Source organism: Plectropomus leopardus, chromosome 17, assembly GCF_026936395.1.
Source record: "Plectropomus leopardus strain MGB_pleo_1.0 chromosome 17, ASM2693639v1, whole genome shotgun sequence".
Classification (NCBI taxonomy): domain Eukaryota; kingdom Metazoa; phylum Chordata; class Actinopteri; order Perciformes; family Serranidae; genus Plectropomus; species Plectropomus leopardus.
In genome coordinates, this window is record NC_142192.1 from 12,592,918 (window position 1) to 12,619,484 (window position 26,567).

The following is a 26,567-nucleotide window of genomic DNA, read 5'->3' on the forward strand; positions in this document are numbered from 1 at the left end:
AGCAGGGGATGGCTTTATATAAATCAATCAGGCAGCTTGTAGCTATGGCATGCCAGGCTAGTGATTGACCTTGACAGTGTCTCCCCTTCTCTGTCTAACGCTCCAGTGTCCAGTTGCATTTCAAGGTTGATTGAAATCCTGCAGTCACTAGAACAATCCCAGCATTCCACGGGGCAGGAATGACTGATGGGAATTGTAGTTTTTCTCCTCTGCCTGATGGGTGAACTGACCTCTGTCAAGTCTTTCATGGCCTCTGTGTACTTTGCAGCACCATGACCATGCAAATATACTGAACAAAATAAGACAGGGATTTTTTTTTTCAACTAAACAGCATTTCACCACCCCTATCAGCACTTGATCTTGTGACGATTTTGAACAAGACAACCTTGTTTATCTGCCAACGTGTGTTCTCTCTAGCCTGATAATAAATAACAATTAGTTATATATATTTTAAATTTAACAGCATTACAGACAACCACCAGGCTAATTATCATGGTAACAACACTGTGGCCCAGAGAAAAACTGCTAAGGATAAGAGTTCAAATAGAAAAAAGAAGTAAAACACACAGGCCACCCAAGCTCCTTCTGCTCTCACACATCTCTTAAACTCCTGTCTTTTCTTTTAAAACACCCTGAGAGAGAAAGAGCTGTTATTAAATCACACATACACCCCAACCCCCTCGCTCTGACCCCTTGACCTTCAATCTAAATACACAGCCACAGCGCACTAACCACAGCAGCAAGAGGAGGAGGGGGGGGCAGTCAATATGTGAGAAGAGGTGTGACGAGAGGCAAGCTGAAGCGTGAGAGGAGGAAAATGAACTTATGCGAGTAAGAAAAGAAGGCTGAGGTATCAACATGCCTTGAATGTCGCTAACTAGCTTTCTCTACCCACAGTACACCAATATCACAATATTTCCCAAGGCTTTATGTCAATGGAAAGTTAGCGTGGGAGTCTGCTGATGTCTGACACACAAGTGCAGAACATAATGTCTTCTGCTGACTTCTGCAACACCTTCTATGGTCCGGGTCTAGTCTAGTCAAACAAACACTCTGAGTGGGGCAATCTGCTGCACAAAGAAAATCAATTTCAAAACTCCCCGAAAGCTAATAAATGTCAGCGTTATAAAAGTTGTAAAAGGTCTGGAGGTTGATGCAGACAACGAGAGAAAGCCAGTGTTGAGATTGCTTATTTTATCTGCACTGATAAGTACTAGTTGCTTCTGTATTTCAGGTCTCTGATCTATAGTAAGCTTTGGAGTACTCCTTAAATGGAAATGAAAAGAATTTAAAGCTTGTTAGTTCAGTGCACTCCTTAACACGTATGGTCAGCACTGTAAGTCGCTCTAAATAAAGCATCTACAAACGTTGATGTGAGCTTTTTATTCGGGATAACACTGTGTCATTCTGTTGTAATGAACCTGACATCTCTGCTGTGTTGTTCTAAGCTGCCACTGTATTCTATATTAGGGTACATTGTGTTGTTTTGTACTGTGCATCTCTCCTCTCCTCTTCCCTGCGGCTCTGTTGTCCTTCATCAGGTCATTGAGACCGAGAGATGCCGGTGTTGGGTTTCCTACCAACTCTGCTGTGTGTGTGTGTCTTTGAGGACAAATGTGATGTCTGTGCTTTGTCGACACTGTCCAACACAGCAACTTCCTCCTATGGAGGATCTGCATCTCTCTTCCTGTCTCTTCTCCAGTACTTCCCATCTCTCTCTGTCACCCGTGGGTGTGCGTTTCTCTCTTGCTCTGTCTTACTTACTTTCACCTGATCCCTGTTCTTCCAACTTCTCAGAGAAAGTCAATGCTGCTCCGCTTGCGGCAGCTGAATCAGCGCTAATGTTGTTCTGCCAGCCCAGTCCTGCATCTCTCCTTCTCATCCCTCCCTCCCCTCCCTCTCTCGCTAAACTGGCACGTCACATCAAGTGGCCACTCACAGCAGCATCAGCGACTAGCTCCTACTCTGACATCACACCACTTTATATGAGACTTCAATTCCTGTCCAAATAACCTAATAGCAGTCTAGGCAGAACACCGGAAAAACAACAAAATAATGTCACTTATACTTATGGCTATTCATTTATTTCTTTTAAATTAGTAATGAGTAAGGAAAAGGCAAACTTTCAGCATCAGACAATCAGACAATACAGTTTTTGGTTAAGGTTAAATGTTCTGTAGTTAATTGCCCCCTTAATGACTTGACAGTTGGTATAAATTGAGCCTAATTTTGCTGAGTGTAGTTGATAGGTAATGAGGCACGGCAGTTCAGGACAAACTGAAGGCCTATTTGAGGCAGAAGAGTGAACTTTTCCCTGAGGTGTTTTAGTATCACATTGTCATCGTACTGAAGAAGAGCTCATCTCATCGCAGATCGTTCCCTGAAGCACAGCTGACACTTCACATTGCAGCAGATGTGCGCTAAGAAGACTCGACCCACACAGAAGTAAAAGGGTATGTATTGTACAAAATTCAAGTTAAAAATGTGTTGCAAGTAGGGCTGCAACTGTGTAAGGTTTTCATGGTACAATAATCGCCTTGAACATGTCACAGTATCACGGTGCTACACTATTATCATTATCAGTTACAATGACCATTAAAAAAAGGAAATACGTTATTTTTTGGTTGAACAAACGCTTAAATGCTTTATTATAATTGACACTGATTAAGACAAATTGAAGTTTGTGTAAAAAGTCTGATAGGCAGTCAAGGAGGAGAGGAGATGCACATCAGCAGGAGAGATTCTCCATTCAGTTGCCTTTTTTCAAAAAACATTTACACAGTATGTTAACCATTAATGTTACCGCTACAACCCTAGCATGTGTTATAATCTGCAAAAAGTGTGAATTTTGAACCTTGGTTACAGGGGAACTTAATCTCACAGCTGAGTGATATTACATTTAGTTTATGTCTGCTTTATTTATTTACTTTTATCAGTCCAACAGTGTGAAAATCTATGACGTTTCTTTTTTTTTAGAATATTATCACAAATAGATTGTTCTTGTCAGTGCATCAATTTTATGTGATATTATGGATTATATGACTGTAAAAGGCTGTATTTTAGAGTATTGGGAATTTAGTTAAAATATTGCGGCATAAATAATACCAGATAGTTTTAAAACTAACTTATTACTAACACCTTTTCAATTTCATATGACTGTTAGCCTATAACATGAAGACAGGTAAATGAAGAATTGACAAATGATAAAAGAAGGGGACAACAAAGAGGAAGAAATTATTTCTTTCCCCAATAATATGACATGCAACTTTATACATTGTTACTCTTCATGGTTGCTGAGAGTTCAAACATCAGGCTGTACAAAGAGCAAACAACATGGACCTGTTACAGCAATGTTTCACTATAAATGATGAAATCAACCGAAAGACGTTTTTTTGTGTAATGTAATACCAACTATTGGATGAATGCTGCTACACTGACATGTCTAGCAAGAGGTCAATCTTCCACATGCTGCTGTCTGAAACTGTCAATGATGCAGAGTGGGCAGTTTTATAGGAAGGTCACTAAAGGTTAAAGGTTTAAACTGGACTCATATGCAAAAAACAAATGCAACACAACATATGTTACTCTAAAACAGGATATATAATTGGACTACTTACCTAACAGTCAGTATGTCAGTTTTATTCTGATTTACTTTACCTGAATAGATGGCTTTTAATAAAACCTAGGTAACAATTGTCATACTGGCAAACATTCATTATAAATGAAGGCCATAAATCAAAGGGGCTGTATTACAAATCCTGAACAATTACAGCGTTCACTTTGATGAATCCAACCACAAATACCACACAGAAACAAACTGGCACAGTTACAGCATGCAGGGTAAATGATCTACTCAGGCAAAACAAAAAAACAAGAAGTTCCCAGCCAGGAATTACAGATTAACTACTGGGACATGCACAACATTTTCACAGATGTTGGTGCAAATGTTTTGTGATTAAAAAGAACAGACGGGGGTCAAAATGACGGACGCTCCTCGCTGTGACCTGCAGTGAAACATCCTTTTGGTATGGCTGGACCGAACAAGCCAACCAAACAGCCCGAGCAAACTTTGCCCTTGGTTCTGCTTCAAGCCAACTCCAGGAAGTGCTAGTCACTGATCTCCCAAGGTCATTCAACAGAGGAGAGAGAGAAACCAGAGAGGGTGGAGGGGGAGAGAGGGAGAGAGAGAGAGAGAGAGAGAGAGAGAGAGAGAGAGAGAGAGAGAGAGAGAGAGAGAGAGATGAAAGAGAAAAGGGGAGGGAAAGAGGGGAGGACAGAAAAGGACAGGTTTTTCAACTTTCACTGCAGCACTTAAGTGACCCCAGTGGTTCAGGCTGTGTACTTTGTAAGAAGCTTAATAAAAACATCACATACTGTACATATTAACTTTGTTATGTATCTCCCTTTGGGTTTCGCTTCCTCTCATCTCCCTCTACATGTTTCCTTCTCATTGCTGAAAGAGAGACTGCAGGAGCCAATCTCACATTCCTGTGACCTTCATCCAATGCTAGGCCCAGTCTCTGGCGTCAAAGTAGGCAGGGCTAAAGCTACCTGCACATTGCACGCTGAAACACAGCTGACTCCCCCCAGCTGCCCACACTGTCTTTGGTGACAGTGTACACATGTACAAGAAAAAAAAATAGGGGAGCAAGGGCAAAAGAGTAAACGCACAGCGGTAGTGGTCACCTTAGTGATAAGCTGAAAGGCCTAGCTATGTCAAAGTGCTTGGCGTGTTTCGTTTACTCTTTCCTTCTCCCGGTGTGCCTATGGTACAGTACGGGCCACAAATGATATTCAAATCTCATGCAGACAGCAGCCAACCCTGGGATTTGGCAGCAAGGGCTTCAACTTAAGAGTTATTTTTAGGTTCCCTCTCTCAATCTCTCGCACTCTCTCTTTCCCCATCGGGACTTTGTTTTGTCAAAGGCACCAATGGAAACTTTCAATTAGGGAGGAAGGGAGGGGAGAGAAAGGCAGTCGGAGGCAAGTGAGAGAAGAGGCGCCCTCCAAAGATTCCATCAGAAGAGATCAGATCAAACTATTAGCCTCCTCTGTCCCTGAAGCTGACAGGCTGACAGTCTGTCCCATCTGGGCGTCTGGCACTGTCGGGGTGGGGGCCTGGGGGGTCCTGAGGTCAATGAAACCAGCTGCACCTCCACCCCTGCGGACCCGTGACACCAAGAGCGACAACAACATGGACAGTTATCCTCTCAGAGTCCTCCATATACAGCAAATCTCTGTTCAACATGGATGCCATCTTTGCCTGTCGGCTCTGCGTCACTGTCTGGCACTAGCATGTAAACAAGGACGTCGGGGGGGGGACAGGGGTCCGGACCAGCACCATGAGGCACTGCGGCCACAGGCCCCCAGGACATCAACACCAAGACAGTGAAGAACATCTGAACACAGAGTCTGGCACTTAGAAGCAATCAATCACTGGGCACTGGGTAAGCGTTGACGTGTGGTGTGTGGTGTGTGTGTGTGTGTGTGTGTGTGTGTGTGTGCGCGTGTGTGTGTGTGTGTGTGTGCGCATGGTGGTCCAAAGTCAAACCACAACAAGTGACAGCCGAAAGCAGACAGACTTCACTCTACATTATAACTTCTAGAATTAAAAAAAAACAAAACACAAGAAGCATGCAGCATGAACAAGTCTCTTTTTCTACTAGTCTATTCTGCAAAAATCATCAATGATGTACTGAAGTGACAACTGAAGGACATGGATGAGACAAACACACACACACACATACACACACTGAGCGCACAACTCCAATCTTCCAAGGAGAGTACTACAGGACAGGCAAGGGAGGGGGGATCGAGGACGGCTGTAAAGGACAGACACTGTCTCATCACTGCAGAGCATGATGGAGAGCGAGACACCAAAAAGTGAGCTTTTCGGAAACTCAAAGCTTAACCAACTTGACAGGTCGATGTGTGTGTTTTCAGCAGTCAGACTTACCCCTGTGCCCTTCATGGTGAACGGTCTGCCCTGCTGGAGCACAGCAGAATAGAGGGAAACAGATAGCCCTGTTCAAGTCTCCTTGAGTGCAGCAGCGGCAGCAGGAAGAAGAGGCACAGAGGTTGACAGAAAAAGTCTCTCAAGCTCCTTCACTTCCTCCAGTCCCCTGATCGTATCAACAGACAAAAGGCACTCTGGCTCCACTGGACGGCTCTAAAAAGGCTCTCAGCCTGGACACACAGAAGAGCAAGCCCCCCTTCTTCTACCCCTCCCCCTTCTCTCTTCCACTCTCCCTTTACACATTGCCCCGTCTCCTTCAGCAGCCCCCCAACGTCCTCCTCCTGCCTAAACATACAGCCCCGTCTCTCCTGTTTCTCTTCTGACCAATTCACCCCAAGTCACTGACCTTCTCTCTTTCTCTGTCTTTTCTACTCTCTCACCCCTCTCCCTCTCTCTACCCAGTGACCCGTGCGTTTGTCTTTGAGCTGACCCCTGGCCCAGCGCAGAGAAGCGGGCGAGAGGGAATAGAAAGCCAGCACAGCAGCAGGCAACAGCGCAACAGCAGGCAAACAGTACAGCGGCACTCCCGACTCACAGACAAAAATCTCTAGCCTCCTTCCCCTTTAACATTCAAGAGTAATCAATCTAGCATGCTACATGATACTCAAACCCCGCCTCACACCCGGCTCCCGCCTCACTCTTGACACTTGCAACCAATGAGAGGACAATGTCCTCCTATGCCATTGGGCGCTGCACACACCAGTCAGCTCTGACACATCCCTTGCTCCTCCCCTTTCCTCCGCCCAACCCCCTTTTACCGACAGCCAACTTCCTGCTCTAAGTTACCTTGAGCTGCAGGATAGGGGTCAGGGAAAAGAAAAGAGGAAGAGAGAGTAGAGAGGAGAATAGGTAAAAAAGAGCAAATAAAGTTATGGAAAGCTGTTGAAGGAGTGCGTGAGGGTATGCTATTGGTGGCTTGCCTCGGCATTGTTTGTCCTCGGGCTGTCCCTGCCTCTCCTGCTGCTGAACGGATGAGAAAGGCTCCACGGGCTGCTCTCTGACAACTGCTCTCTGCTTATTTACAATGTCAAACTAAATGTCTCCCTCTGCCCCGCCTCCTCTCTGCTGCTACAGGCTGACAGCACAGTGATGCATGCAGCCACGCTGGCCCTCACTGGCTGGAACAAGTGTCAGTATGGATGCCGCATGTTGCATCCACATGATTTAAAGTACAAAAGCATACTAGGCAGACTCGCTGTCTCATACGTGTGCACAGGTAGACATGCACATCCACACACACGCACTCACACACACACACACACACACATTTTGTCCTTGCTTTCTCATTCATCCCTGCACAGTCCTAGGTACACAGCACAAACATCTAGCCTCTAACCAGCCTACTTGTTATAATGAGATTCATTGTTCTGTTAATATTATGCTAGCAGAGGAAAAACTGTCTACATGCATGGCCACTAATTTTTCGCTTGGAATATGAATTAGTTGAGTTAGACTTTATTCACTAATTCTCATGACTCATGGGAACAATTAGTTATGCAACTAACCACAACATTAATCTAATATAAACCTTATTATGGGTGTCAATCAAATTTACACAAAAACTAATTACTGCAAAACAGATCATTGTGGTGCTTTAGTGCAATATGAACAAGAATCAGCTGACTGGTGAGCAACCACAGACGAGGGCAAGAAAAAACAGTGCATTTGATTCTCGTCCTATTTGTGGATAAACATGACTCAAGAGATATGGGTGAAAATCTGTAAACAAGGACATTGTTGTCTTGACCCCAAAAAACTACGCTCACAGCAACTTCCACAATTAAAACGTCATCAAAAAAAAACACGTCAGCAATGTCATACAATGCCCTTCTTGTTAACTCACTACTGGTTTAAGGTGCATTCTTTCTACACAGTAACCTTTACTTTAGAGCACCAAAGCATATTATGGCTGCCTGTGTATTTAATGGACCATCGACTGCATACTTCCACATCTAATATGCAAACTCATCAAGACATGTAAGCTTAGTGTGCCAAGAAGTGACAAATTAAAAGTGTGTTAAAATAACATTTTGGCCGCAGTAGCCTTTCACTGACTACTTGTTTAAGGTGCAGTGGTATGTCCTGAAGCTTTAAGCTGCATATTACTGCAAATCCCGAGTGTAGCGAGGAACACAACGAGCTTAAGAGAGAGGGAAAGAGAGCAAAACCTGCCCCATCAATGAAAAACTTGGAGGGGGAGGGGAACCGGAAGGATGGAGAAGGACAGAGAGGAGAGTTGTTACAGGATGGGAGGGGCAGAACAAGTAGAGAGAGGGCGCGAGAACAAGATAGAGACTCAAGAGTAACAAAGCTAAATGTTCCCTTTTCTATTTTTGTGAGGAGCATGGGGACTAGAGCAGGTACTACAGCCACCCAGTTAATGATTAGAGCAGAGCTGCACAAATATTAATCTCTCCGGCAGTTCTCTCTGTAGATGTATTCTGGCTGCCCAAAATGCCTCAGTAATGACACCTGGCAAGGTCACCGTGCAAATGAGACCTTCCCATGACCTGTGCTGCCCGTAGCAGGGACATGTTTGCTCTCACTGACGCTGTTTAGAGATAAACATACACCAGCCAGACTATGGGTTTCATAAACACACAGAACCCTCAGGGTGGCCAGGCCAAGCTATGCATTCACCCAAAAAAATACAAAAATACATGCACACCTGCATAAATAAATGGTTTCCTGGATGACTTACACACGGGTTACACAGTTCCGAATAGTATGACCGACCCTCATCCAGTCGTGTTAAATATAACTGCTAGATTTCACATGCACAGAAAACAGTGAAGTAAAAACACAATTAACATACCTCTACTCGGTTTATAAAGAAAGCTACGCTGTGGGGCAGATTGCAAAGGTGTAACTTGTATGCACAGTATTCATCTCCACTGCTAACAATCGATAGAAACAGGGTTGTAAATTATCACCAGCCACCAGCAGAATGTAAGTTGCTGCTAGCTTCTCTTACCTGCCAAAAGAACCAAATGGAAATCTTTTGAGTGGCTGGTGGATTTTGAAATCCAAAAGCCAGAGTGGCAGGTGAACAAAAAAAGTGAACTTCCAACCCTGGCTAGTAAATGCCGAAGCACCTTTTAAATAGTTACATTCACTGGAGATATTGCAGAGACATTATGTTTGTTTTCTATACATCTTTACAGGGTTCCCACAGGTCCTTGAAAACCTTAGCAGTTTGTGAATTTGATAGTAAAGGGGCCCTGAAAGTGTATGAAAACATACATAAATATGGGTCTTCGACAGTGCTTGAATTTATATAATTTGAGCAATAGAAGAAACTATTGTTCTTGGATAGTGGATATTGTCTGCTGTTACTGTAACATAACACAATTCAGAAGTATCCACACAAGGGCTAGGTAATATGGAGAAAATCATATATGACAGTATTTTTGACCAAATACCTCTATGTAAATATTGAAGGGTTGGCTATTAGTGCTATCACAAAATATTTATATAATTTTAGTTTGGATAATCATCAGTTATGTGGAGATAATGACCAAGTGGGTTAAAGGCAAATTTAAAAAAGCAGCTATAACAGTCTGGCATGTTCACTAAATTACATCACTTTACTAAGGCAGCCTCTTAAACCAGTAACAGACAAGTTATGATCATATGATATCCGGAACCAAAAACGATATGTATGATAAATAAATAAATAACGATGTGTTATGATAAATATAATAATGATATATTGCCCAGCCCTAGATCAGACATTCAAGCCTCTTTTTCTTTTCTTTTTTTTTTTGTAATTCTCTGTGAGCTTTATTTTTTCCCATTATAATTTTCCTCTGTATTATAATGGATTTATACTGACCAGTGTCTTGAACTATGCATTATTGGGTGCTTGAATTTGAGGGAATTGGGCCTGGAAAGTAATCTAAGAGTCATTGAATTTGTATGGTAAAACCTGTATGAAATGAGTGAATCTGAGATAGGCTAGAAGGGTTTATTTGATGACCATTGATTTAAAAAAAAAAACAACAACAAACCAGAATTAACACAAGTGCAACTTAATATTAGGTTATTTTTTTCTGACAATGTGGAATGATTAGAAGCCCTGCTTTCATAATCTTAGTATTTAAAGGTATGCACGTTCAGTTTATCAAGGACTGTTGCTTACATAAGGAAACACAGACACACTTAAAACATGCATTTGGATCGCACAGTGTATTGGCATTGGGAGTGGAGAAACTTTGCTCTTTGTTGCTCTCTAGCTAGGACACTACAACATACATTACAAGCTTATTAGGACGAACAAAGCGGCTAGTAGGTGAGACTGAACCCAACACAACATCAGGCACACGTCAGTCAGTATTTAATTATCAGTGAGTCTACGGTCGCTAAAATGAACCGGAATATTAAAATACACTGTAGTGCTACACTGTGACCTATCGGCTGCAAAATACTTTGGACATAAACCTACAACAAACACACTTAGCACCGGCAGCTAACGGTATGATAATGCTGACCGTGACTTCGTGCTAACGTTAGTCAAGTAAATGTTAGCTAGTGGGAGATGCACACAGCGGTGACTGTTGTACAGCACCGTTGTGCATCGCAGTGTGTCTAATTTTAATCACCACTGGACAACGAGTCCTGCCATCGAGTGAAAGTTTGCAAAGCTTTCCAGCGCTAGGAAGAAGCAGCCTAACCAATAAAGACAACGTTTGGATCTGTCCTTCAGACCAATCAAACCTCGGACTAGATTCCACCAATCAAGGTTTTTAGGGGCTAAGTTCGTTCTGCAACTGACGCCATTCGGGCTCCAACAGAAATAGCCATTCCGTCTTTCAGTGATCCACACAAGAGCCAACATGGCGAACACAGAGCATCAGTTTCCTAACCACCCGTGATCCCTTCAGTGGGCCACCAATAAGCGCCTCAGAGAGCGGGGAGGGAAATGGCGCCTATGTTCATCTTCCAAAACAATCGTCTATTGGTCAAGAACAGCAAATGAAAAGAAGCGAAGTAATTGCTCCTACTTCCAGCCAACACGAGCGCCTTTCTTGTAAAGGTTAAACACACAAAGGAATTTTAATTTCTTACTCACTTTGTTTTACGGGTTCGAAGTGAAGTCCGGCTCAGCGTATTATTTATTTTATTTAGCTAGCAAGGAAATCAAGATGGCTGCTACTCGAACCGGAAAGAGTTGGATGTTTGGACGTGATGACGTAGCAGTTACGTTTCCTGAGCAACGGCGTTTGTCACCCACCGCTCTTAATGACATCAGAGACGTTACTGATTAAATTCGCTAAATTGAAAAGGATACGGGCCATAATGTATATGTATATATATATATATATATATATATATATATATATATATAAAATAGGCCCCAAAATATTAGTCACAGTTAAACACAAGTGAAATGGTCAAATTAAAAATTATTTACTTTTTTTAGATTTTGAATTGTGGTGTTAAAATATTAGGTTTCAGCAAATAGTCAAAAGAATATTTTATTCTTATGTAATTATATGTAATTAGTATGTATACTATATATAATATGTTAAGAATGGTGAAATTTAAGGGAGTATATTATTCAAGTATAACTATGAACAAAAATACAGATTATTAGATACATTTGTTTTTTAAAATTATTATAAGGCTTATTATTTTTTAAACATATACATATAGCCAATATATTTAGATCCAGGGCTATTCAAGAAACATTTGGGGTGGATGAGAGCTGATGTGACAGATTAAGCACAAAAATGTTTTAAAGTTTTAATTAAACTGCTACATTAGACCACATAATTCAAAAATACCTGCAGTAGATTGTCTACAAAGATCAGTTAAGTTCAGTTAAACTAAGTTGATCTTAATTACATTTGCTGCACAGTTAAAAGAACAAAACTGCTACATGACGTTGGTGATATCAGTAATATAAAGAACAGAAAGACACGACAACTGCAGTCAACAAATGTTTTTATGTTTTATGCCTTCACAAATCACACAAAATGTCTAAAGCAAATAACATTAGAAAACATTCTCTCATTAAATGTGTAAGTGTTTAGTTTACAGAACTTCAGATGATTATTTCCTTGTCACAAATTCCAGGAGTGTGGAGGTGATTTTATCCAGGTTGTTTGAGTACTGAGGGCCCCTGTTCATCCTGGGCCCTCTTTCCATGTGGAATGGAGGTGCAGGAGTGTGCAAGTCAAAGAGCTCATCAGCGGCAGGTCGGTTGTCCCGAGGGTGCATGGGTTCTTGAAACCTTTCAGGATTATGTTCTGGCTCATCTAAATTTTTGGCAAGTGGCATCCGAGACATCCCAGGCCGTCTGAAAACATCTGAAAGAAAAACAACGGGAATTTGCATGAAAGTAAGTGGAAAAATGTAGGCTTATTTTGACAGAGGGAACTGAAATTCATTGTTTCTTAATAATCAGTTATTCACACAAACTTAACATAAAATGGTACAAATATGAGACAAGTATGACCCAGTAACACCTCGTATGCAGCATATAGAAAACATTTATGAATATTTTTAGACACAGTTAATATTTACCTTCATAGCGGTTTCTGTTTGACTGTCTGACTTCCTCACGTACGGGATATTGGTATTCTTGGATGGGGGTATTTCTCTCGTCAGGCCGATGCTCATGCTGCTGCCAGCTTCTTCCTCTGTGATCTTCTTTGAAGTAGCGGTCTTCTGGTCGTCTATGGTCAAAATCTTGTCTAAGAGTTGTGTCAAACTGGTCATACTGCTTGTACTGGTCATACTGGTGTCTTGGAGACAGCTCTGGGTCTGAATTTAAGCTGTTGTAGTCTTTGGGGATGGCTGCTCGACCTTGGCTATTTTGCTACAACAACAAAACATGTTTAATAAATTTCTAGTGCTTTGCAGAGGGGGAGGTAATAAAACTACACGTTCAGATAAAAAGACCGAGCAGAGTGACACTTACAGCTTTCTCTGATTTTTTGGACTTGAATTCTCTCAGAAGGTTGCAAAGTTCGCTCTTCAAGAAATCAGCCTCTTCTGCATTTTCAATCTCAATGTTTTTCTATTGAGAAAATGACATAATTTAGATAATGTCAGTGAATAGCTGCATAACAAATATATCACTGCTGCATGTGTTACAAATACAAATTCACATCTTACCAGCATATCAAAGACACCCCTCGAATCAGAGTCTCCTCTTTGGTAGCTTTCAGTATGAGGCAAGCTCTGAAAAAAAAACAGATTTTACATCAGTACAACAGTTACGCTACATGTATACACACACTTAGCACTTTCTCTTAGCGCCAGCGTCTTTTTTCTTTAACTGTGCCCAATGAGGAACCCTTTTCGTATCATGTATCATGGGTAAACTGACGACCCCTGTCTATGTGGCATGTTTTGTGTATATTTCACATCATATCCAGTACATAACAATAAAGTTACGTTTGTGGTTAATAAGCGATCGGAGCAATTTTTTTTGAGAAATTTAGTGTATTCTTCTCCCTGACACTTGGCCATTGTTGGATTAGCTGTTTGGTTGTTTTAACTACGTACTTTTCCTTTGTACGTGGGGCACCCACTCTGCCAGGTGAGCTGCTGGGTGCCCCTAACTGTGTAATTTTCAAATGCAGGATCAGAGTGTTTAGGCAGGAGCGAAGGCTCTGCAAACAAAGCTTGTGTCTTCACCATGCTCTTATCCTGTGAGGTGTTTTTAAATGTTTATATATAATAGTTTAAACATTAAAAAAGATAATATATAATAATCTAAAAGTTGATTTTTATTTTTAAAAAAAATAGCAATAAAATACAGGCCAACTGTATATATCAGTATTTTCTTTAAAAAGTTGTATTTCACTCTTAAAAGGCTTTGCGACCCTCAGTGAAGTATTGGCGACCCCTAGTGGGCCCCCAGCATGGGAACCTGAGGCATCTTCTTTCAGATAGCTACAAAGTTTTCATTCGGCCCCTCCAAACATTTCTATTTAAAAATCTCTGAACTTCTCCAAAAGGTGCTGCTGTTGTCACTGTCACATCCCTTTTTGTTTCCCTGTTATAGTTTTTTTGGGGGGGGGGGTTTTCCTTAGTCGATGGGAGGGTCTAAGGGCAGAGGGATGCTGTATGCTGTAAAGCCCTCTGAGTCAAATTGTGATTTGTGATAATGGGCTTTAGAAATAAAATTGACTTGACCTTACCGTCTATCCCAAGCCATATGACATGTCGGTCGGAAACTATCACAACAAAGACTGGCTGGACACTGAAAGTTGCTGGTGAGCATTGTGCTTTTATCACCATATGCATTGTTAAGCTTGTTGTTAACTGTGTGGTCAACCTTCTGTTACCATAGTGTTACATTAGCTAACTAGCTAACATTAATGTCAAGATGGTGGTGTCATAGAAACAAAACCCAGGCGCAGCGCTGGGATGAGGCGCTCCCCAGAAGAAAAAATATTTTAGTCTCATAGTTCAGTTTTACTTGTGATTGAGTGTAGAGGTCAGGATGTTGTGGTCCTTGGACTTCAGGTCTAGGATGACAGCCAAACTTTGGATTTGGGGGTCCATATTCATCACTGAACCTTAAAGCAGAAATCAAATATGTCCAGAAACATAATGTAAGAACCCAAAACATTCAAACAATATAAAACACTTTTAAAAAAGTTTCATGGAGAGCAATCTTTCCAGAAAAATGACAAGACACAATATCACTCACATCTCCTTTGTGGTTTCCACCTCCTCTGCAGTGGCATCGGAGAAGCGACTCTTCCTTTTTCTTTTACCGTGTTCCTCGCCATTAGAGGCCCCTTTCAGGAAACGTCTGAAGGGCTCTGGGATGTCAGACATGGCCCTGGTAACTTCCACTTGTCTCTGTGAGGTCGGGGGTCCGCATCTTCTTGGCCCAGGGTCAGCGTCTGCCTCCAATAGATGTGGTTCTCTCATTCCATGACAGTAATCTCTGGTTGTAACAAACAGATGGTCACGCGGTCGCTCACTCTCCACAGGTGTGGGAAAGCTCCTCCTCTTGGCCTCTGGTTCACTCGACCCCTGCATGCCTGCTCTATACATACTGTCATGTCTATCCGTTTCTCTGTTCAGTGACCGTCGTTGCTCATCGTCTTTTGGGTACATCAGCTGCGAGGGCTGGTACTTGTCATAGTGAAATCGGCCACGCCTGACTTCCTCAGAGTAGAACTCCTTCAGTTGATCTCTGTCAGGGTAGGACCTTCTGTAAGGAGAAGCCTCTTCTGGGTAAAAATCTTCTGGGCCTCGGGGCAACTCCTCCCTTGAATCATACTTGGAAACACCGTCTGGCTCGAGTACAACTCTTCTCTGTGGATCTTCTACGAATTTGTCTTCATACTCCTTACGATAATCAGGCTCCATATACTCTCGTCTGCTTAAATCATTTTCCCTGTAATCAGCCCTCTGCAGCTCATCTTCCACGCGGTCAAAGCTGAGAGCGTCCTCCTGCTGGTACATCGGTCGGTCTCTGTTCAACATGTAAGAGTCTTCGGGATGGAAAGGGGGTGTATATGGGTCACCTGGGGGATACCTCCGTGGGTGAAAGGTCTTTTTCCGATAGTTCTTAAGTTCTGGTAGGAGTGGCGGCACATCTCGTTGAGTAAAATTCTGTGAGATGTTTTGGTCCCGATATTGTTTCTGTCTTTGGGGATCTAGGGAACAAGAGTAAAGATATAGTTCAAGTATCAAATATAAGGGATTCACTGGCATATTTTCTGTAAATAGTTCCTTAAAGCTGCAGTATACCATAATATACCATTATATACTATAACCATATATGCTATGTGTAGTGACTCGGTAAGTGGTTAACTGCAGATGAGATTACACGCTCGTATTCTTCTGATTTAAAGCAGTGGTCATTTTATCATTAGCTGAGGAAAAATATTACATGATATGACTCATAAGATCTGTTTTAATTAGCAGTAGTAAGTGCATGCTGAAATTGTAAAAGAGAAGAGCTAAAAGAAGAAGTCAGACATTTGTCACTTAATGAAATATTCATGTTTTCTCATGTGGGTTTGTTGCATGAAGAGATAACCATTTATATATAAGCATTTCACTGACTGATGAGGAATAATTGATTTGTTTTTAGTATTCAAATATTAGGAAAAACATGACATCTGAGGTTGAAATAATGTTCCTTTATCATGTAAAGTTCAGATTCTTAATGTTGTGGTGTTATTTCTACATAAAAAGGTTGTTTATCTGTTAAAGGCAGGGCATAATTCACTTCAGTTGTAGCATGCAAAGGTGAGAGGAAAATTCAATGGGGAAACTGAGTTGCTGGCCCTGACATTTCATGTGTTTTTCAAAGCTCAGAAAGGCATGTGAAAACACACAACAAAAACACTGGAAATGTTATGTAATTTCACCAATGTTTTATCCAACTTTCTATTCCTACCAAGATAGAAAGAATTAATGTACCTCTTGAGATGTTTAATCTGCCCTCTATCCCCCTTTTCTGCAATTTCTGAAAAACAAAAACAGTAAAACAAACAACCGATTAATCTCCGAATTCTAATCTAAGCGCATATTAATTAGTGATGTTCAATCAGTGTTGCCAAATTGGCCGCTTTTTCCCTAGACTGAGTGACTTTTCAGACCCTCTTAGCAACTCTATTTCTGAAAAGCGATGAGTGACTTATTCAGACCGTCACGGAAAAAGAGAGAAATATAATCAAATATATTGTAATTAAATCCCATGCATATTGTTGAGAGTAGTAACAGTCCACAGCTCCTCTGCCAACAGCCCAGAGTCTCTCCCAAAGAGCAGAACTGTGCAGGAGAGAGGAGGCGGCCGTGGGAGTTCATTTTTATTGAGTTTCTATGTTTACGTTGATGCTCTCCTTTCTGAAATGGAAGCGCAAGAAAGCACTCATTGCACTGAAATGTTTTGCTGAGGAGTTGTAAAATGCTTCCATTATCCCAGATGAATGTGCTATGACACAGGCTGTTTGCATGCACTGTTTGTATGTTTTCCTACGAAAAAAGTAATGCACCAGAATTCATACATTTACACGTAATGATGAGGCAGCAATTCGTACAAAACCCATGTATTTTGGAAGGCTGAAACCATGGGACCTGTGTGCTGTTAGGAGTAAAGAAGGAGGCTGTCCTGTTGTACCTAACCACATTAACTTAACTTGCCTAAACCTAACCCCTGTAACTTCACGACAAATACATAACTTTATATTAAGTACTAATATTAAGGATGTTATGTCATTTGCAGGGCACTAATTTGTAGGATATCATACCAACCATTGTATGAAAATACACTGGATGACATCACCAATATGCAAATAAATGCATGACAACATCTGGCGACTTTTAGCGACTTTTTGAAGGTAATGATGGCTACTTTCATTGGAAGAGAGTTGGCAACACTGTATTCAACATGTCTGGTTACTGAAATCAGCATGTCCCACCGTTGGACATCCTTGTCCATCCTGTCTCTCTACTATCTCCGCTTTGGCTCGTATGATCTTTCCTCCGTGGGTTATTATGGATTGTTTAGTCCAGGTCACCAAGTCTGGCCGTTTCATTTCCTACATGAACAAAAAAGAAAGGCATTCTTGCTTTGTTTCATCGTAATTTGTATCAGAAGCAGACACTCAAAAAGTTCCATTGGAGATTTCTGAAAATATTCACAATGCTTTACCACATATCTCTGCCGGTGTTTACGTCCAATCACATGACGGACCGTTTCAGAGAGGTTTGCGTTCTGATTACACAGCCTACACGCGTATCTCGGGCCTGACTGTGGGTCACTACAAGGCAGTTCATCCAAAAAGTTTAAGCCTGTGAAACAAGAGCAGAAAAAAGTTAGATAAAGGTCAAATTCACATGGAAATTTGTTTTAAAAATTGATATCGTTATTCACCAATGATGGGCTCATCAAGCTTCATGTAATCCAGATATTGTACAATGTCCTCAAATATCGGTATGTGGTGCTTTCTGACAGCGCGTCCTGAGAAACCCAAATACTGGTCATTAGAATAACAGACAAGGTTAGATAATTAAGTATCATACGCACACTGCATGATCTAACTTAAGTGTAGAACGCATTTTGTTTGTCTTGCATCACATCATTTGTGATGAGCTCACTTTGCTGGTCAGAGTATATTTCACACACCAAGGCAATGTTCCATTATCTTTAATGCCACTGTATTTTAGATGTAGCTACACCCAACAATATCAGTACTGCATTTGCAAAGTGAATTTCCTCCAGATCCACTTAATGTCACACTTATCTCCCTCAAGCCTTACTAGTGAATGATCCTGTTTTCCTTATATACAAAAAAATAAATAAATAAAATATATATATGTGTGTGTGTGTGTGTGTGTGTGTGTGTGTGTGTGTGTGTATGTATATATGTATGTGTATATATATATATATATATATATATATATATATAGTAAATATATATATTGTAAATTTTTAAATTTCTATTTCATATTTCTTTTATATTTGCTAAACGTTAGGCATGCTGTGGACAGCAAAGTAAGAATTTCATTGTACAAGGAAACATGTTTCCATACTGTGCATATGACAATAAACACTTTGAAACTTGAATCTTTAATATATATATATATATATATATATATATATATATATATATATATATATATATATATATATATATATATATATATATATATATATGATAGGCCAAGAGGTCTAAGGGAGGTACATTGTTTTGCAGCTGAAAGGGTTGAATTCTCCACTTCACATACTGAGATCAGTAATCCGACTGCTGCAAATCACTGACCATACATGCTGTTATGCATGATCTCCAAAGTTTCACCTTTGAACACCTCAGTCCTCAAGTCCTCTACTTACATTAGCAGGGAAGTCGTCGCTTTGAAATAAACATGCGGTACAATCTTCAGTATCTAATGATTCTTTGGTGTTCTTTGATGTCTTCAAGAAAAGAAAAGTTGACCAAGATGATAAAATGGCATGTACTAAACACCTGTATGTAAAAAAAACATGCCTGAGGAAGCATTATGACCTTGGTTGCCTGTGGTGTTACTTAAATAACCCACAGTGGTGGAAAAATACATTTTTCCTACCATACATAAAATCTCCCAAATAACTGCAAAAAATCTTCACTGCAAGTATGAGCATGCCACAGCTCTTTTTTCAGTTAAAACAGACAGACGTCCACCTTGCTGTATTTGAGCGTACACCGCATTGTTCAACAGGTTAAACTGGAACATGCCTTGCAGGCTGCACATTAGTAATCATGCACAGTTTTCCTTTGGAAACTTTTTTGTGGTTGTTTCTTTTATACATGCAAGTAGGACTGGATATCATTTAAAAAATTCTTTGACCAATGATAATACCAGAACCCTTTAAGAGACACTGACACAAATGAGTGCTGAATTGGAAGCCCAAAGTTTTGATGCCATGTCAGCCCACCAAACTGGCAACTCCGTTACTGACACCGCACTCATCTTCATCACACCACAGACTGTATGGGTTAAAGCTGCTGCTGCGGAAGTGTGAGCTTGACACCAGGGACAGTTGAGGCTGCCACACACCCAGTGACAGGGCTAACAGTTAGCATCGGCTAACATTACCTAATGGTCATTATCTGGTTTAATGACAGACTTGAGCTGTTTTGGTATCAGTTTGTTGGGGCCTTCAATAGATTTATGTCAGATGTTGGCTGCAGCTGCTTCTGTTAGCTCGTGCTAACTGGGCAGACTTAAACAGACCATGAGGAGAGCGACTCCAGAGATGGCAGCAAAAGAAAGTTTGTGGTTAAAGATTAGATTCCAGCGCAAAAAGGACTGTATCCATGTATCGTTTGACTGCAGACATTGCAATGCTACTTGGTACTGGGCTATTTCAGTCGCTGAAGGTATCGAATACCCAATCTGATTGTTGATGTGCAGGATTGCACAGCACATTCTTATCTGATATGCACAGCTTGTCTGCAAGCCTCTAAGGCCTACAGTTACCTTACACCTTTCTGTGAGTTGAACCTCAGAGATGTAGGCGAGTGCTGATGCACCCACTGATGTTCAAGCACCAAAATTATTTTTGTAACCACCAAGTTTGGCTACTGAAAGTTTTGAAGCAGTCTTGTAAGCACAGGTGGGCTTGTGCTACTCATTTTCATTCAAGTGCCACCCATTTGAACAATAGGTGAATGAGTGACATCTCTTTCAACTGAAAGGACACCAACAAAGGGCGCAATCTCAACTAGCAGGCAACAACAGGCCTAAAGCCAAGATCGGAAGTAGACCATTAGTGATGAACCTAGCTAATGTGCCAATGAGAAACTGTCCACAACACTCCCTATACAAAAGTGAAACAGGGCTCTTTCTATATATTATCAGACCTCACCAATACAAAGGAGGTTTTTGAGGAACGTTCTCAAAGCCAGCCAGTTTTGCTCACAGACTCCGAACTGACAAAACAGGCCGAAAGATGCCCCTCTCCAGCCCAGCTCACCTGCTGTCCAAGTCCCTGATGCCACTGTATCTGAGGCTTCATCCAGTCCAGTTGATGTCTCTTTAACTTCTCTCACCAAGTAATGGTAATGTTGCATACGATTTCTCTGCAGCAATGTAACAGAAGCCCACTGCGCATTATGGAATTATAGCAGAAGCCCCTTTTGTGCATCACTTAAAAGTGGGGGACAAAAACACTGTCTACCCAAAAGTCATTGAGTTTTTTGACCCTTGTCCTAGAGACACTGTCCCCATCAAGATTCAGCGACAAAGAGCAATCATTTCATTGCATATGACATGGTGAAGGACCCGCCTTCCCTCCACCATTAACAACAGGCCATCCATGTGAATATTTGAACTGACAAGCAGCTCCAGTTAACTGAACTCCGGCAAGCTTTGGCGAGTTTTGGTAACCCAAAAAGATATTCCAGTTTTTTCACATATTTTATTACGAGACTTGAATTAGTCTGGTAATCACATGTGCTGGATTTATCCAACTGTTGAGCTATTATGGCTACCTGGGACACTGTCTGCAAACTGACTATATAAGTAACTAACATCGTCTTCCAAAAGCACTGGCATTAAGACTGCATTTGGAGGACTCTCCGCAAGATTTTGGAACCTTGCTTCAAAACTCAACTTCAGCCACAAGAGCATTTTGACACTTACACACCAAGCCGATGGCTGGCTGTTAGTTAATGTCAGGCCGATGGTGATCATCTGTCACCTTCGTCTCTAGAGACAGCTGAGACCATCAGTGAATGAAATTACTCTGCTTGACAGTTCAGTGTATGACAAGAGAAATTGAAGTGAAGAAAGACAACAGACTGCTTACCTCAAGAAGGCATGAAACAATGGGAAATTTCTTTCTTTCTTTTTTTTTAAATCATTGAGGTCTTTACCAAAAATGGTTAGTAATTGCACGATAATAATATCCTTTGTTCTTTTAACAACAAGTTTCACACAGGCGCAGAAGGTATGTGTTAGTTGGCTGTTAGCTGTAGCCTTTGCCATGTGTTCAGGTGAAAACTTTTTGGGCGAGACACAGGCAACAAGAGGCGATGCAATGGTCAGCTTTCATTGCAACAGTTTATTTTAATGTTGGTTTGATGTATCTGGGCCTTTAGTGAGGTCTGCCGCTGATGTTGGGCAATAAGGTCAGGCTCATAGTCAGCGTTCCCATTCATCTCAAAGGTGAAGTAAGGTCAGGGCTCTGTGCAAGCGAGTCAAGATACTCCTTAACTGGAACTAAGGGGGCCAAGTCAGATCTTGACAAAGCCCCAGACATAAAGCACATCAAGGTCTGTAGACATACTTTTGCCGGTACAGCATAAAGATCCAGATCAGAATGGTTTTATATCTAACTATAAAGCGATGGCACACCGTTTCTTTTCTTTTTTTGCCAAGATTATTATTTTGGCATTTTTGCCTTCATTGAGACAGGACAGCTCAAGTGTGAAACGGGGAGAGAGAGGGGGGATGACAAGCAGCAAAGGGCTGCAGGCTGCGCTGAACCTGCGGCCGCTGCATCGAGGACAAGGACACAGCCTCTGTACATGGGGGCACCCCGCTGGCACACACTTTCAATACAGTACGTTAGAGTCCAAACAATGACATGTCCTTTGATTTGTTCTGAGTTCATAATCACTGTTAGAGAATCAAAGCCATTGATGGATCCAGAATAAAAGGCTTTCCATTAAAAACCAGGCAACAAATTAGAGCAAACTCTGTTACCTTTGTGTGTGGACTGAATTATGTGCCAGAATAGACAGCAAATAAACTCAAGGCCAGGACAGAACAAAATGATAAGGCTGAAGATGAAGTCTACTTACCAGAAGCAACAATGGCATCCTCTTTCTGCCAGGAACGAAAGAAAAGCAATAAAAATTAAGTCAATTGGTGCTGGGTAAACAGGACACTGGCTCACCACTGCTTGAAACAGACAAAGGGTTATACCATGCAAATAGATTTTTTTAAGACAAAATTGCTGACCAAAACCACAGCTCATTTGAGGTGTAGCAAAGGTACATATCCCCAGGTTTTAAACATGAATGCATGTGTTACACCGCCTTTAAGAGAGAAGGTTATAATGCCTGTTTTAGACCGAATTTAATGTGCAAGCAGACTGCAGTTTTCTTAAATATGGCCAAAAGACATGGACCAATACTGAAGCAACTTTTGCTTACCTGCTTTACTACAGTGATTGTATACGCTAAAACATGGATGACCGCAGACCAGAACTGAGTCTGAACACATCTAGTGTAGATACTGAAGAAGTTGCTGAGAAGCTGCTGTAGCCGTTCAGAGTGGACAATGAGTTAGCCTCCGTAATGAGGAGTTTTAAAAGTAATGTCCATGTTTGATTATTTGTCTTCCAGGTCGGACTTTCCAGCAGTACACAGTGTGAAAATAATGAGTCTGAGGTCCATTGTCAAATCTTTGCACCAGCGAATCTTCACAGTCTCTTGTGATTGGCTCCTTTGCTCAACACAAAAGCATCCAATGCAGAAGCATTATGACATTGCCATGCGTTTTGCATGGGTGTGCTGCAGCTTTTGGTCAATGCAGAAGATTTCCAGAAATCTTACAAGGCCCTGAACTGGCATGTTTCAGGAAGGAGTTGGAAATCATATCTTGTTATACAAGGCAGACACAGAAAACTGTGTGTGAGACAGCGGGTCAAGGACATCCTCCAAGCGACACCACAATAAGGACCTGCCATCAGGTCTCTCACAAAACAGATCATGTAACCAACATAACATGATTCCATTGAAGAAAGTTGTCCATCTCAGAATCATTTTAATATTCTTGCAAAGGTATCCAGGATTTCTGGTTGTCATGTACAAAACCATCGACAACCATTCTTGTGGCGCGTTAGTGTCATTACTTGATGAAAATGGACCAAGAAAAATGCAAGTTTAGCTACAAGTGATGAACTCCAGAAACAAATGGCTGCTGTATGATCGAAGGAGACATTTTGTGATGCAGAGCAGTCACGACGGCTGCTTTTGCAAAAAGCTGTGTCGGTCACAATCATCCACACGTGACGATTTCAGACAACATAAAGAAAATGCAGTTCGGGTCACAAAGGTCAGTTTTTCTGCATGTGCCATCAACTTACTGCAAAGTGCACTTTCCAAAGACACAGCACCCCTCCAAAATGACCACAACATTGTCTTCATATTGGTCAAACAAGCATTAGGCAACATCTTGCTTGTTGTTGTTGTCGTTGATCTGATATTTACTGTACCACCAGTTTAGCTTGGGCATACCAATATGGATGGTGTTTGGCTGGCAGAAGTGAGGTATCAAGATATTCAAGACGGCAATAAATCAGACATAAAACACTGAAGAGATCTTATAAATGTCCCCAGATGTTACAAATGACTTGGAAAGACAGTGAAACATCACTTTTGGATGCTCTTTGTTTCCTGTTGTGAGTTATAGCGTGAACCTGTTGGTCCATGGCAAAAACACATGTCACAATGAAGTGCTCAATGACCATTATTTATCAGTCTATATCACTGGTTGCTTTAGCTACAAAAGTATAAAATTTAGCAGACTACAGAGCTTCCTGCACTAGTAAATGTTGCTGTATACCTTTATATGTCCTGGTGTAGTCAGGTGTATCTTGTATAGGGTTTCACCCCTTATGGATTTATCACAGACCTGGATTCAAAGAGAAAACAGAAATTAATCAGTTTCGTAGCTGTGAATGATGGTATGATTAACAGTCAGCTGCTATTACATGAAGTACACATTGCTAAACTAAAGCAGCCATTGGTCTGTCTTCATAGCTATAAATGGGGTTGGATAAAATATCGGAAACATCTTGTTGTACAAGTAGCAGTAGCAGTACTAGTGAACAGTAGGGGTGGGGGGAGAAATTAATTAAAATAAAATTTAACATGTGGCATGACACACACACACACACACACACACACACACACACACACACACCAAGTATCTAGGTTTTTATTGGGGATTCACAATAATATTGGCACATCAACTGTATCAGCAGATATTGGCTGTGATATGCATCCCTAATGTAGATTCAGAGTGGCTGTGGCTCAGGAGGTAGAGCGGGTCGTCCACTAATCGAACGATCGGTGGATTCAACTAATCAGAAAGTCGGTGTGCAATCCCCGGCTCCTCCACTCCTCCACCTGTCACAGTCCTTATGTCAAAGTATAATTGGGCAAGATACTGAACCCCAAACTGGTATGTGATAGTGTATGAATGTTTTTTTTGGGTTTTTTTACCGAGTTAGATGGCACCCTGTACGGTAGCCTGGGCCTTCAGTGTGTGCATGCATGTGTGAAGGCTGAATGTAACTTGTAGTATGACAGCGTTTTGACTGGTCAAATCACTAAAAAAGCGCCATACAAGTCCAAGTCCATTTATTCTATAGATAACTGCAAATACAAATTAAACTTTTAGTAGCCCACTAGAATATATTTCTTAAATGCTTTTTTTAGTTAACTAAAACACATTTTGCTGAAATAAAAGTGAATGAAGTGAGACGAACATATTGAAATTTTATTAAATAAAAGAGACGTAGACAACGTTTTCCTTTGGGGGCATTATTTGCAGATTAAAAAAGGTAATAAATATCGATATCGCAAAACATTTTAAAGCAATAATTGTGTATCATGCCTTAAATATCGTGATTACATCGTATTGTGTAGCCTCTAGTGATTCAAACCATTAGTGAACAGCATCCAAAAAGCTGGATCACCATCTATCTTGTTTCAGTAAACACTGACAAGCCTCTGACCCACGAAAGAGGGTTGTACCTATTTCAAGTTTTCTGTGTTTCGGGATGCGACATTACCACCAGCCAGATGCTACGAAGATATTGAAGTGGTTGCTAGATTTGCTTCGCTTACCGTCCAAAAAACACTGGTTATCTACTGAGTAGCTATTAGATTTCGGTGTTCACCAGTCAAAGTAGCGGGTGGACAAAGAAGTTCATTTTCAGCTTGGTTACACTGCATAAGGTAAAACTAGGACCGACAGGTACACATAAAACATATGTGACAGCCATGCTGCTTTTCTTTCTTGAGTAGTTTGTAGGCCACCTTTCATTAACTCACCGTGCATTCAATAAACTCATCCTCCTCTTCGTATGGTGTTTCGAGATTACTGTCCATAGTTGGATGTTTTACGACTTTTGTTAACCTTGCCTTATCAAGAAACAGATAGTGATGTTAGCATAGTTTAGCAAACGCAGCCAACAGTGTACGCAACCAGTCAGCGTTAACTACATTAACGGGAGTTAGCTAACAGTTCGCTCGGCGTTATCTCTCCAATTCTAATTACTTAGCTTTTGTGTAGTTTAAACTGTTTATACTGAAATGACTTTAGCTGTTTTTGTTTACACAGGTGACACCAGGGATCTTATGGTCGAAACTGGGTAAATGCTACTGGTGTATACTTCCTGTGTGTTTGTGCGCAATTCGCGGTAGGAAACAAGAGCAGTAGGATATTTAGTTCCGCTCCTCTTGGTGGATGCCCGCTCACGCACCCTGGTGGCCAGAACCAGCAACTGCAGTCAAATTAACTGACAAATTGCGGGCGACCTGCAAAGATACTATCATTTCCCAAATGTTTACACTTTCTCCTTGAGCTGAAGGCTTTTCTCACATAACATAGCTTATTAAAATAAAAAAAGTGCCAAACGTTTTCCTCACTGAATCCTCTAACTGAATGTACTTTTAAAAAAGTATTTTTATTTTTTTTTATGTTTGTCTATTTTTTGTCATTTATACTCTTCATACATACTTATATCTAGGCATGCACGCAATATGCCAATATAAGACAACTAATTTGACTGATAACCGATACCAATATCGATATTGTATTTTTCCCACCTAATTTCAGTGATCATCAAGTCTCTTCTGTAGTGCAATGTAATGAGACATGGAATACAATGCTTTCCAGTGTATATAGTATTAACTCACTGTGCAAAATAAGAAAAATACTTGAAATTAGGGTTGATGTTTTGTACATATTCTCTTTGTCAATACAAATATATATATATATACAAATTTGTGATATTGGCAGAAATCGGTCATTTCTGATGTGTGGGTTGTTCTTTTTTTAAGCCAAT

General features: G+C 41.0%; 2 protein-coding genes across 10 annotated transcripts in view; both read right to left on the minus strand.

Moving 5' to 3' along the window:
- nfyc (nuclear transcription factor Y, gamma) overlaps positions 1-11,239 on the minus strand; it is a 30,681-nt gene extending 19,442 nt beyond the window's left edge. For 4 of the 8 annotated variants that reach the window (XM_042506148.2, XM_042506146.2, XM_042506147.2 and 1 more), the window contains exon 1: positions 11,088-11,239. The gene's annotated coding sequence lies outside the window, so the exon portion shown is untranslated. Of the gene's footprint in view, positions 1-5,956; positions 6,206-6,936; positions 7,060-11,087 lie in introns of those variants that run through there. The other 4 variants (XM_088090445.1, XM_088090443.1, XM_088090444.1 and 1 more) reach the window with 4 other exon arrangements.
- Positions 11,240-11,945: 706 nt separating this feature from the next.
- On the minus strand, positions 11,946-25,922 carry LOC121957519 (uncharacterized). 2 transcript variants are annotated; one of them, XM_042506133.2, is made up of 13 exons: positions 25,552-25,922; positions 24,056-24,124; positions 22,288-22,312; positions 17,874-17,960; positions 17,652-17,791; positions 17,419-17,538; positions 16,418-16,463; positions 14,685-15,645; positions 14,451-14,550; positions 13,139-13,204; positions 12,942-13,040; positions 12,545-12,839; positions 11,946-12,327 (listed from the first exon to the last, which is right to left on the minus strand). In XM_042506133.2, exons 1-13 carry the CDS (start codon positions 25,606-25,608, stop codon positions 12,071-12,073), a joined length of 2,322 nt encoding a protein of 773 aa, XP_042362067.2. In that variant the 5' UTR covers positions 25,609-25,922; the 3' UTR covers positions 11,946-12,070. The 2 variants fall into 2 exon arrangements, with proteins under 2 accessions (XP_042362067.2, XP_042362068.2); XM_042506134.2 differs by lacking the exon at positions 22,288-22,312 and having other exon boundaries at positions 25,552-25,621.
- Positions 25,923-26,567: the final 645 nt, after the last annotated feature.

Excerpts from the sequence above, each read along its gene's own strand:
- LOC121957519 (XM_042506133.2), bottom strand. The coding sequence starts at position 25,608 with ATGGACAGTAATCTCGAAACACCATACGAAGAGGAGGATGAGTTTATT. Across the intron at positions 22,313-24,055 it reads CTACACCAGGACATATAAAG|AAAGAGGATGCCATTGTTGC; the intron begins GTATACAGCAAC and ends CGTTCCTGGCAG. Across the intron at positions 13,041-13,138 it reads GGGGTGTCTTTGATATGCTG|AAAAACATTGAGATTGAAAA; the intron begins GTAAGATGTGAA and ends TTTTCTCAATAG.